The 12147-nt window shown below is 54.6% G+C and overlaps 1 protein-coding gene and 1 long non-coding RNA gene across 10 annotated transcripts in view; one reads left to right on the forward strand and one right to left on the reverse strand.

Annotated features, from left to right (window-relative positions):
- Positions 1–359: 359 nt before the first annotated feature.
- Positions 360–12147, reverse strand: part of LOC148051168 (uncharacterized) — a 43850-nt gene continuing 32062 nt past the window's right edge. For 4 of the 9 annotated variants that reach the window (XR_015700248.1, XR_015700251.1, XR_015700250.1 and 1 more), the window contains 2 exons: positions 10920–11500; positions 4373–7565 (listed from right to left, as the gene is read on the reverse strand). This is a non-coding gene — a long non-coding RNA (uncharacterized LOC148051168). Of the gene's footprint in view, positions 3827–4372; positions 7566–10383; positions 11501–12147 lie in introns of those variants that run through there. The other 5 variants (XR_015700249.1, XR_015700245.1, XR_015700247.1 and 2 more) reach the window with 5 other exon arrangements.
- LOC148051169 (uncharacterized) lies at positions 7793–10308 on the forward strand. The gene is made up of 4 exons (XM_087738318.1): positions 7793–7847; positions 8096–8272; positions 8370–8712; positions 8855–10308. The coding sequence occupies exons 1-4, from the start codon at positions 7793–7795 to the stop codon at positions 10092–10094; spliced, it is 1815 nt and encodes a 604-aa protein (XP_087594444.1). The 3' UTR covers positions 10095–10308.

Consider the following 12147-nt stretch of genomic DNA (forward strand, 5'->3'; position numbering starts at 1 on the left):
ACAGTTTGTTCAGACAGGTTGTCGTGGTTTAACCCCAGCCAGAAACTAAGCACCACCCAGCCGCTCGCTCACTCCCCCCACCCCAGTGGGATGGGGGAGAGAATTGGAAGGGTGAAAGTCAGAAAACTCATGGGTTGAGATAAGAACAGTTTAATAACTGAAGTAAAATGAAGTAGAATAGGAGGAGGAGGAGCAATAATAATGATAATAATAATAATAATAATAATAATAATAATAATAATAATAATAATAATAATAATAATAATAATAAACAATAATAATATAGAAAGCAAGTGATACACGATGCAATTGCTCACCAGCCACCGACCGATGCCCAGCCTGTTCCCGAGCAGCGATCACTGCCCCCTGGCCAACTCCCCCCCAGTTTACATACTGAGCATGACATCATACGGTATGGAACAGCCCTTTGGCCAGTCTGGGTCAGCTGTCGTGGCTGTGCCCCCTCCCAGCTTCTTGTGCACCGGGCAGAGCGTGGGAAGCTAAAAAGTCCTTGACTGGTGTAATCACTACTTAGCAACATCCAAAACATCAGTGTGTTATCAACATTATTCTCATACTAAATCCAAAACACAGCACTGTACCAGCTACTGGGAAGAAAAAATCAACTCTATCCCAGCTGAAACCAGGACAGTATCCACCCCTTATTCCATACCATATACGTCATGCCCAGGTCTTACGCTTTCGAATACATTCCAATTAATCACTACCACTTTTACACACACACACACACACAGACATAATTTCCTTAGTCTATAGGCTATCCCTCTAAAATGTTTGTTGAGTTGATTTAGTCCATGACTTTGGGCTCCATCTGTCATAACAGTCTTTCAGGGCAGGAGAGATGGTGTGTGGTGTTGGATTGTTGCATGCTGAAGCCCGTTCTGGTTCCATCACCACTGCACTTTGCTCGGTTTCCTCAAAGTTCATTCTTCATTAATCTGGGTGATTCTTACTGTATACTGTTGATATGGCACATAGTAATCATTGAAGTGATGACATCCGGTATTATATAGCAACTACCATTCTACAATTCAGTTCATTGGCTATTTTCACCCCAAATCAAATCCCCTTGAGGTATATATCAGAATTCCCCATCCTCCTGCATCACCTACCAAGTGCACCCAGGTCCTTGAGCAAAAGCAATCCCACGGATGGGTTTACCTCTGCCTGAGGCAGGAGTAACCTAGACTGTCTTCCCCGTCATATTTTTTAGGTGCGCTACAGGGGCTTTATCCCCCTCTACAGTACGTCAAAGTCTTGACTGGGCAGGGCCAGCTCGATTGGCAGATCCCCTAGTGTTGACTAACCAGGTGGCCTTTGCTAAATGTGTACCCCAATGTTTGAATGTTCCACCGCCCATTGCTTTTAGTGTAGTCTTTAACAGTCCATTGTACGTTCGATTTTCCCAGAGGCTGTTGCGTGGTAGGGGATGTGATATACCCACTCAATGCCATGCTCTTTGGCCCAGGTGTCTATGAGGTTGTTTTGGAAATGAGTCCCGTTATCTGACTCAATTCTTTCTGGGGTGCCCTGTCGCCACAGGACTTGCTTTTCAAGACCCAGGAGTGCTCCGGGCGGTGGCATGGGGCACGGGATATGTTTCCAGCCATCCGGCGGCTGCTTCCACCATTGGAAGCACATGGCGCTTGCCTTGGCGGGTTTGTGGGACTGTGATATAATCAATCCGCCAGGCCTCCCCATATCTATATTTCAGCCATTGTCCTCCATACCAGAGAGGCTTGAACCGCTTAGCTTGCTTGATTGCAGCGCATGTTTCACATTCATGGCTAAGCTGTGCAATAGTGTCCATGGTCAGGTCCACCTTGATCACCAGCCCATCTATATGTTGCATCTCTTCCTTGATGGCCTGAGGTGTCATGGGCCCACCAAGCTAGAAATAATTCACCCTTCTGTTCCCAGTCCAGATCCACTTGAGCCACTTCAATCTTAGCAGCCTGACCCACCTGCTGATTGTTTTGATATTCTTCAGTGGCCCGACTCTTGGGTACGTGAGCATCTACGTGACGTACTTTTACAACCAGGCTCTCTACCCGGGCAGCAATATCTTGCCACAGTGCAGCAGCCCACATGGGTTTGCCTCTGCGCTGCCAGTTGCTCTGCTTCCACTGCTGTAACCGCCCCCACAGGGCATTTGCCACCATCCATGAGTCAGTATAGAGATAGAGCACTGGCCACTTTTCTCATTCGGCAATATCTAAAGCCAGCTGGATGGCTTTCACCTCTGCCAACTGACTCGATTCACCTTCTCCTTCAGCAGTTTCTGCAACTTGTCGTATAGGACTCCATACAGCAGCTTTCCACCTCCGATGCTTTCCCACAAGACAACAGGACCCATCAGTGAACAGGGCATATTGCTTCTAATTTTCTGGTAGTTTATTATACAGCGGGGCCTCCTCAGCACGCGTCACCTCCCCCTCTGGCGATATTCTGAAATCTTTGCCTTCTGGCCAGTCCATGATCACTTCCAAGATTCCTGGGTGACTGGGGTTTCCTATTCGAGCCCGTTGTGTGATGGGTGCAACCCACTTACTCCATGTAGCGTTAGTTGCGTGATGTGTAGAGGGGACCCTCCCTTTGAACATCCAGCCCAGCACTGGCAGTCGGGGTGCCAGGAGGAGCTGTGCTTCACTACCAGCCACTTCTGAAGTGGTTTGAACACCTTCATATGCTGCCAATGTCTCTTTCTCAGTTGGAGTATAGCTAGCCTTGGATCCTCTGTATCCCCGACTTCAAAACCCTAGGGGTCGACTTCAAGTCTCCCCTGGTGCTTTCTGCCAGAGGCTCCAGGTCGGGCCGTTCTCCCCGGCTGCAGTGTAGAGCACATTTTGTTCATCTTGTCCTGCCCGGACTGGCCCAAGGGCGACTGCATGAAATGTCTCCTGTTTAATTTGTTCAAAGGCTTGTCGTTGCTCAGGGCCTCATTTTAAGTTGTTCTTCTTCCGAGTCACTTGATAGAGAGGGCTTACGATCAGACTGTAATTTGGAATATGCGTTCTCCAACAACCCACAACACCCAAGAAAGCCTGTGTTTCCTTTTTGCTGGTTGGTGGAGACATGGCTGTTATTTTGTTGATCACATCCAGTGGGATCTGACAATGTCCGTCTTGCCATTTTATTCCTAAAAACTGGATCTCCTGTGCAGGTCCCTTGACCTTACTTTCTTTTATGGCAAAGCCGGCCTCCAGAAGGATTTGGACTATTTTCTTCCATTTCTCAAAACCTCTTCTGCTGTGTTGCCCCACACGATGATGTCATCAATGTATTGCAGGTGTTCTGGAGCTTCACCCTGTTCCAATGCAGTCTAGATCAGTCCACGGCAAATGGTAGGGCTGTGTTTCCACCCCTGGGGCAGTCGATTCCAGGTGTACTGGATGGCCCTCCAAGTGAAAGCAAACTGTGGCCTGCACTCCAGCGCCAAAGGGATAGAGAAAAACGCATTAGTGATGTCAGTTGTGGCATACCATTTGGCTGCCTTTGACTCCAGTTCGTATGGAAATTCCAGCATGTCCGGCACGGCAGCGCTCAGCGGTGGCGTGACTTCATTCAGGCCCCGGTAGTCTCCTGTTAGTCTCCACTCTCCATTAGACTTTCGCACTGGCCATATGGGACTGTTAAAAGGTGAGCGAGTCTTGCTGATCACTCCTTGGCTCTCCAGTCGACGAATCAGCTTACGGATGGGAATCAGGGAGTCTCTGTTGGTGCGATATTGCCGCCGATGCACTGTTGTGGTAGCGATTGGCACCTCTTGTTCTTCAGCCCTCAGCAGCCCCACAATAGAAGGGTCCTTTGAGAGACCAGGCAGGGTAGACAGCTGTTTAATTTCCTCCATCTCCAAGGCAGCTATACCAAAAGCCCACCGGTACCCTTTTGGGTCTTTGAAATACCCTCTCCTGAGTTAGTCTATGCCAAGGATGTGAATGTCCCATACTCTCCCACACACCCTGCCACTCGTAACTATCCAGCCTTGGGGCAGATCTCTGGATGATATTCTTAAAATGCTTATTAACCTTAGACAAAACAGAAACAATATTCCCAAGGAATATACCGAAGGATGTTCGAGATACAAAAAAGTTGTTGTAACGAAGGATGAAGAATCATAGAAGAAGGCAGCGAAGGTGCCATTCTGTATTTCCTCCATAAAAAGCCTCTCAGAGGAGGAGGTATAATTGCTAATTGTCTCCATGAGGTGGTACCCGAAGTACAGTAATGTCTTCAGTACAAAACCCAAATACCAGGTAACACTCAAGGTCAGTGTTTTAATAAGAAGTCTCCAAAGCAAAACATCACCAATCACTGCAGAGAACAGCAAACTGCAAAAACCAACACCAATCTTTAACACGTACTGCAAAAACAAGAGCAAGGTGCAGATCAAGTAGACTAATACCGAGAACAGATGAATCAAAATTATGACGGGCAACTGTTAACAGATACAAATTCCTTAGTACACTCTGGTTAATCTGTTGTTATCTCAAACCCTTTGTGCCCCATGTTGGGCACCAAGAAGGACTGTCGTGGTTTAACCCCAGCCAGCAACTAAGCACCACGCAGCTGCTCGCTCACTCCCCGCACCCCAGTGGGATGGGGAAGAGCATTGGAAGGGTGAAAGTCAGAAAACTCATGGGCTGAGATAAGAACAGTTTAATAATTGAAGTAAAATGGAATAGAATAGTACTAGGAGTAGGAGTAGGAGTAGGAGTAGGAGTAGGAGTAGGAGTAGGAGTAGTAATGATGATGATGATGATGATGATGATGATGATGATAATAATAATAATATACAATAATAATATACAAAGCAAGTGATACACGATACAATTGCTCACCAGCCACCAACCGATACCCAGCCCGTTCCTGAGCACCAATCGCTGCCTCCCATCCAACTCCCCCCAATTTATATAGTAAGAATCACGTCCTATGGTATGGAATAGCCCTTTGGCCAGTCTAGGTCAGCTGTCCTGGCTGTACCCCCTCCCAGCTTCTTGTGAACTGGGCAGAGCATGGGAAGCTAAAAAGTCCTTGACTCGTGTAATCACTACTTAGCAACAACTAAAACATCAGTGTGTTCTCAAGATTATTCTCATACTAAATCCAAAACACAGCACTGTACCAGCTACTGGGAAGAAAAAATCAACTCTATCCCAGCTGAAACCAGGACACAGGCAAAAACATTTCTTCGTTTCAGACAGGAACACAGCTGGGACTGTCTCCTCTGGTCCCTTTTGGCTGGGTTACTGCCTGCTGCTCGTGCACCACGAAGATGGCCTCTCATGCCCTGCAGCTGGGGGGACGAAGGCTTTTTTCCCCCCACGCTGGGCCAGCAAGTGACCCCGGGGCTTTTTGCCTTCCTCTGCAGCACTGAGCACGGCCCCTTGCCAGGGCTCCTTTGGGCCATTTTGGCTAGGTGCCTGCTGCTCCTGCTCCACGAAGGTGGCCCTTGTGCCCCGCATGCGGGGGGAGGACGCTTTCTAGACTCCCAGGGCGGACGCCCAGGGTGGCCCCCGGGGGGTTGCTGCTTCTCCTCTCTAACAGCATTGAGCGCAGCCCCTTGTCAGGGCTCCTCTGGGCCCTTGGGGCTCAGTTCTTGCCTGCTGCTCTTGCACCTCCGAGGCGCCGCTCGTGCCCTGGCGCTCCCTGGCTCTTTTGCCCATTGCAGGTTTGGAGCAGGAGCGAGCTCTGCTCTTGCCTTGGCTCCGTTTCCCGAGGTGTTCTTGCTTGTGCAAAACAGCCTGTGCTTGGAAGGGCTCCAGGCTTGCTGCGCCCTCCGCAGCTGCCGCTTTTCAGCTCTCCCTGCATGCGATCCAAGCGCAGGGCAGGCAGGAGAGCGCTTTTCCTGCCTCCCTGGCCAAGAAGCACAGCGGAGCAAGTTTTGGAAGGCAAAAGGTGTGCTTGTCATCGACCCGTGTCCTACTTGGGAAAATACCCCAGGGCACCACACCCCTCTTCTTCTTCTACTTTTCTGGGGGTGGTCGGGACCCATCCTCCTTCTTCAAGTTCTTCTGCACTGTTGAGAAACGAGGGACTGCTTGGCCCGTATTCCTGCTGCTCCTTTCTGCGGCTTTCCTTTGCCACACTGCAGGGCATGATTTTTCCAACTAAACTGAAGAACACATCAGCCTGCTCCTGCCTACACGTGCGCATTGTGCTAATGCTTGTGAGCATCGGCTCTGAAAGAGATTCAGCAAAATGGCCTAAAATAGCCTCAAATAAAATCAGAGAAAATAAAATAATAAAATGATAAAATCATAACATTAAATAGCAAAATAAAATAAAAACGCATAAAGCAAGGTAAAGTAAAGTAAGATTAACCAACATAAAATAAAATAATAAAAAATAAACCCAAAGAAAATTTGATAAAATCAAATACAATAACATAACATGAAAGAAACTAAACTAAAATAACATAAACCAACATAACCAGGCAGAAAATAAAATAAAGTAAAATTAAGTCAACTAAAATGAAATCCTGTTTCTACTTGTATCCCTTTTGATTTGTGTCCTCGAAAGTGTTTCTGGAGCTGTAAACCCCCTGGCATTTCAGGCAAAGAGTGGTCTCCTTGTTCTGCGCCTCATCCTGAGTGCAGGGAAGAGAAGAGGAGAGAAGAGAAGGGCTGAGTTGGCAGGGACCTCCAGGGACCTTCGGGACTATCTAGCTGAGGGGAAGACGACTAGCAGGAGCAAGACAAAGGCTGAGAGGGCTGCCGTCACTTTCAGGAAAGGTCTTGAGGGTGAAGGCCAAAGGAGGAGAAAAGCTCTTGAGTGCAAGGAAAAAGAGGGTCAAGAAGAGAAAACAATTTGGGACTTCTTTCCCAGAAGAAGACCTCACCATAAGCAGGGTAGTAGCAAATGTCCCTTGGTGCATCGGTCAGGAGCGGCGAGGCCATCCTGCACGTGCTCTACGGCTCTGCGCAGTTCACGCAGAGGGAACCCAAAGCCTTGCTTTCACCTCTGGCATCCCCACAACCAAATACATGGCTATGGTACAAACAGCCTTCATGACGCAGTCTGAATGTCCAGCTGTAGTTAGCGGGACGCCCAGCAGCTGTGCCCAGTGCATGGCCAGCAAGGGCAGGGACAGCCCCCTGAGCCTCCTGGGCCCAGGGACTGCCTCGGGGCCAGCAGCCCAAAGGCCTTCCTGGGAAGGATGCTGGGCGGAGGGCCGGCGGGCGGGGCTGCGCGGGGGGGGCCCCGTCCCCCCCGTGTCACAGTGCCACCACCCGGCAACGCAGCAGTCACCATGCCCCGGGACAGCATAAAAGGGAGCACGCTCCCGCGGCCCGCTGCCATAGCTGGCCTGGGGGCAGCCCGAAGACGAAGTGCGAGAGGAAGTCCTTGAGGAGGCGGTGGAATTACTTGGCGAGGGCTGAGGGAGGAAGGCCGGAGGAGGCTTGCCGAGGCTGCTGGAGACGAGAAGAACCACCAACACGTGGAGGTTCCCGAGGCTGGCTAGCCTTTTCAGCTGGCTAGCAGTGGCAAGAGCAAGGGAATGCCTTCTTGAAGAGCACTGCAGAGCTCGCCGTCCTCATCCCCTGCGGAGCCAGTGGCAGCAGCCGTGAGGAACGGGATGCAGAGATGTTGGCGGGGGTCCCGGTGCTTTGGAGCAGCCACTGGTGCCTTGCCAGGCGCAGGAAGGATCGTTGCCCCCCCAACGGATCAGGCCGCGGGCGTTTTGCCCCTCTGGGAAGGCCCTGAGCTCCCTCCTGGGGTGCAGCTCCCTCACGGTGTGCAGCTCCCCCAAGGGGTGCAGCTCCCCCCGATGGCGCAGCTCCCCCGTGTCGTGCAGCTTCCCTCTGGGGTGCAGCTCCCTCATGGTGTGCAGCTCCCCCAAGGGGTGCAGCTCCCCCCGATGGCGCGGCTCCCCCGTGTCGTGCAGCTCCCTCCTGGGCTGCAGCTCCCTCCCACGGTGCAGCTCCCCCAAGGGGTGCAGCTCCCGTGCAGGGTGCAGCTCCCCACCGTGGCCGCTCCTTGTCCCCCTGCCTACAGCTGGGGACAGCAGGTGGTGATAGGGACACTGGTGCCCCACCAGCCGATGGGCCTGGGGCCGTGGGCCGTGGGCCAGGGGGAGACCCTGGACCCCACAGGCCCCCCGTGCTCCTCACCCTGCCCGGCAGCGCCCAGAAGCCATTGGAGGCCTCCAGCAAGGACGGGGCGGCCATCGAGGACACTGTCCCTGCTGCCAGCCCCCGCCAGACCACCCTGCCTCTGCCGACTGGCAGAGCCACGACGAAGCCCAAAGGTGAGGTCTGGGGGGTGGCAGAGCCCATGGTCGGGTGGCCAAGCTTAGCAAAGCTGGCATCGCCCCGGGGTTCGATTGCTTTTGTTTCCTTTTTCAGCAGTGGTGACCACCCCGGGGGCCCCGGGGAAGCCCGCGGATCTGCCCCAGCAGGGGCCAGACGCCTTCGCCGAGGCCTTTCCTGAGCAGGCAGAGGACACCACCGCCAGCCGTGTGCTCGCCTGGCTCGACACCACGGACAGCGAGGACACCGTCCCCGATGTCCCCGACAGCCCCAGCTTCACCGCCTTCCTCCACGAGCTCCCCGACCTCTCCGAGTACGTGGCGGAGGACGGCTGCCCCAAGGAGCGAGCGGTGGCGGCAGCGCTGGGGGACAGCGTGGGCACCGTCCCCCATGTCCTCCACTTTACTGCCTTCCTCAATGAGCTCCCCAACCTCCCCAAGTACGTGGCGGACGATGGCTACCCCAAGGAGCAAGCAGTGGCAGCGGGGCTGGGGGACAGCGAGGACACCGTCCCCGGTGTCCCCGAAGTCCCCGACTTGAGCACCTTACCTCAACAAGCTCCCTCATTTCTTGGAGTACAGGGCATACGGCGGCAGCCCCAAAGAGAGAGAGGCAGTGGCGGGGCTGGGGGACGGCGAGGTCACTGTCGATAATGTCCCCGACTCTACCAACTTCCTCAGCCACCTCCCTGACTTCTCCGAGTACGTGGCAGAGGGCAGCTGCCCCAGTGAACGAGTGGCGGCGGCGGGGCTGGGGGACAGCGAGGACACTGTCCCTGATGGCCTTGATTTCCCCAACAGCCTCGCCAGCACTGCTTTCCTCAATGAGCTCCACGACTTCTCGGAGTACGTGGCGGACGGCGACTGCCCCCAGGACCAAGCCATGGCGGCGCGGCTAGGGGACAGCGAGGACACCATCTTGACCACCAACGTCCCCAACTTGACCACTGACGTCCTCAATGAGCTCCCTGACCTCTCCGAGTACGTGGCGGAGGGTGGCTGCCCCAATGAACGAGCCGTGGCAGGGGGGCTGGGGGATGGTGAGGACACTGTCCCCAGTGTCCCCGTCATCCCCAGCTTGACCACCTCCCTCAACAAGCTCCCCCACCTCTTGGAGTACAGGGCAGAGGGCGGCTGCAACAAGGAGCAAGTGGCAGCGGTGATGCTGGGGGACGGTGAAATCACCTTCCCTGATGTCCCCGACAGCCTTGCCAGCACCGCCTCCTTCAGCGAAGTCCCCGACTTCTGGGACAACGGGCTGGAGGGCAACTGCCCCAAGGACCGCCTGGCAGCGGCAATGCTGGGGGACGCCGACCCCTTCTGGGGGGGGCCGGCCTCCCCCTTGCAGGACCCCGAGGGGAAGCAGGGCACGGTGGCGGCAGACCTCCCCACCTGGCTGCCACTCAGCCCCTCGGACACTTCTGAGGAGAGCTCTCCGGAGACTTCAGACGACAGTCCTGTGGAGAGTCCCCGCAAGGATCCCCTGAAGGCTCTTGCGGAGACTCCCCTGCTGAGCCCCCTGCAGATCCCGCTCCTGAGTCCCCTGGCCAGCCCCCCGGCTGCCCCCCAGCGTCATCCACCCCGCACGGCCCAACTGGTGCAGGAGGCACTGCGGAGGCAGCCCCGGGTGCTTTTGACCCGCTTGCCGCTGCCGCCGGGTGCCGCCTCCTGCCAGATGGTGCCCAGATCGGGAGAGATGGGCGGCAAGAAGGCCAAGCGCCCTGCACCAGCCAGCGCCCCCAAAACACAAGAGACCACCCTGCGCGACAGCATCCCACCAAAGAAAAAGAAGAAGAGGGTGGTTGTGCCAGGTGCCCAATAACTCAAAAACGCTGTCAGAGGGGAAGGTGGGCGGGCACGGCACGGTGGGGGCGGCAGCGGGCAGCAGGCAGGACACAGCAAGCGGAGAGCATCCAACAGCAACAACGTGCCTGCCAAGCCATCTAGAAGCCAGAGGGATGCCAGGGGGCAAAGGCCCCTCGCACACCTGAGGGGACAGGTTTCATGCAGCCCATGCCAGGCCGTGCCCCGCAGCACCCGACAGCAGTGGGACGCACGCCGCTGCAGCCCCCCGGGCAGCCCCCAGGAGCCCCTGGGCCGGGAAGAAGCTGCGGAGCGGTGGGGGCAGGGGCAAGGCACGGCAGACGCCCTCACCGCTCTGGTATGCGGGAGCCCTCTCTGCCCACCATCACGCTGCCGGCCCTGGGCCCACCCAGCGCCACTTCCACTTCTGCTGCCTTCACACCTTGCCCTTGCCCGGCAAAGGCTGCAGCCGCGGCGCCACCTCGCCGTTCCTAAAGGAACAACCGCCCCCGAACCAGCATCCCCACTCCGGCCTGGTACCAACACCGCTGCTACTGCCAGCTCCGCCCTGGCCTGCTGCTGACAGCCCCACCGCCAGCATCCCCATCGCGGGCTGCAACCAGCGTCCCCAGGAACAGCATCCCCACCCCGGGGCTGAGGAGGCCCCGCTATGACCTGAGGGCGCACGTGCTGACCTCCATCCCGTGTTTCCACCTGCTGGGGCAAGGACTGAAGGTGGTCATCTGAAAGCTACTGAAATACCCAGTAGTTCAGCTCATTGCAATTGTTTAAGACAAGGCTTTTGGCTAGAACACAGTCAAGAAAATTGAAAAACAGAACTAACCTGCACTCCCTCCTTGACTGGCACCTCTTTCTTCATCACTTCTTTGCATTTCTATCGTTCCTGCGCAGTACATATCAAGATTTTCCTCATGAAAAGAAGCAAGAAAGATCAGTCACAACTATGCAGGAAACCTGCCATTCACATACACAGTGCCCACACAGGAGCATTATCAAGGCCCTGCCTAGACACAGAAGATTAAATTCATGCACCGGGGAGGAGAGAGCAGGAACAGCGCTCTGGCACCCACGAGGAGTAACAACAATTTCTGCTCTGAACTGGGGCTTAGTCAAAGGGCAAGCACAGTACTGGTCCAGACACGAAACTGAGCGTATCGCTTAATCCCGGGCGCCACACGCACTGGACCTTCTTCCATCGCCTCCTGCCGACGAATGGTTTCCCAGGCTCTTCCATCTCATCGCAGCTGCACGCTGGCTCCGGGCTGACTGGGGGAACTTCTCAGCGCTTTAACTTTGCTTCAGGCTTGCTACGAGCACGCGGCTTCATCCCTTTGGCTTGGCCCCCAGCAGAAGCTGGGCAAGTGGCAGGTTTGCAAGTGCCTTGATGGAACGGAGCTTGGACACCTACCAGGCATTAAAAACCAACCAAAGAAAAAGCCAGAGAAACTGCGTTAGAGAGCAGCAGAAAGAAACAACGGGGCTCAGCACTCTTTCACACACGGCGTTTGGAATTTGGGAGACTGGGGCTCCCAACAGACTCGCCTCTTGCAATGGAAACATCCTGTAGCTTTTGAGCCTGACAGAAATATTACAGACTGCCCCCATCCCTACGCTGCAGCTGCCCCAAGCGTTTGCTTGTCCATGTCCATGTTCCTCTCTGAAAGCTGCTGTGTGCCTGGCTGAGGACAGGCACAATCCACACAGAGAGCAACCAGAGCTAAACGCTGCGCTTTCCTGGGTGAAGTTTCCTCAGAAAAAATACATTGACAAAACCAAATAACCTGCTACTGCAAGCACCAGGAAAAAAAAAGTCCCTGACAGGTTACCGGACCTTCCCGGCTGTGGTAAAACCATCCGCCCTCGGTACCCCCAATTCCCAGAAGCCCGCAGCACAGCTTGGGTGGGGGGACAGGCAGGTATCCCACCTTGGGGCCCAGAGAGGGGCACAAGTGTTACACGTGGGATTCAGAAAAGGAGTTAATTACCAAGGCCTGCTTCAAAACGTTCATCATCAAGGCCTGCTTAGAAGAAGTTGGTCACCAACAACTGAC

The sequence above is a fragment of the Nipponia nippon genome, unplaced genomic scaffold, assembly GCF_047370975.1.
Source record: "Nipponia nippon isolate SJK-2023a ecotype South Korea unplaced genomic scaffold, ASM4737097v1 scaffold_65, whole genome shotgun sequence".
NCBI lineage: Eukaryota > Metazoa > Chordata > Aves > Pelecaniformes > Threskiornithidae > Nipponia > Nipponia nippon.

Bases quoted from the DNA above. Each gene is read 5' to 3' on its own strand.
- LOC148051169 (XM_087738318.1), top strand. From the start codon at position 7,793: ATGGCGCAGCTCCCCCGTGTCGTGCAGCTTCCCTCTGGGGTGCAGCTC. The intron at 7,848-8,095 runs GTGTGCAGCTCC...GCCGTGGGCCAG, and splicing joins TGGGGTGCAGCTCCCTCATG to GGGGAGACCCTGGACCCCAC. The intron at 8,273-8,369 runs GTGAGGTCTGGG...TTCCTTTTTCAG, and splicing joins AGCCACGACGAAGCCCAAAG to CAGTGGTGACCACCCCGGGG.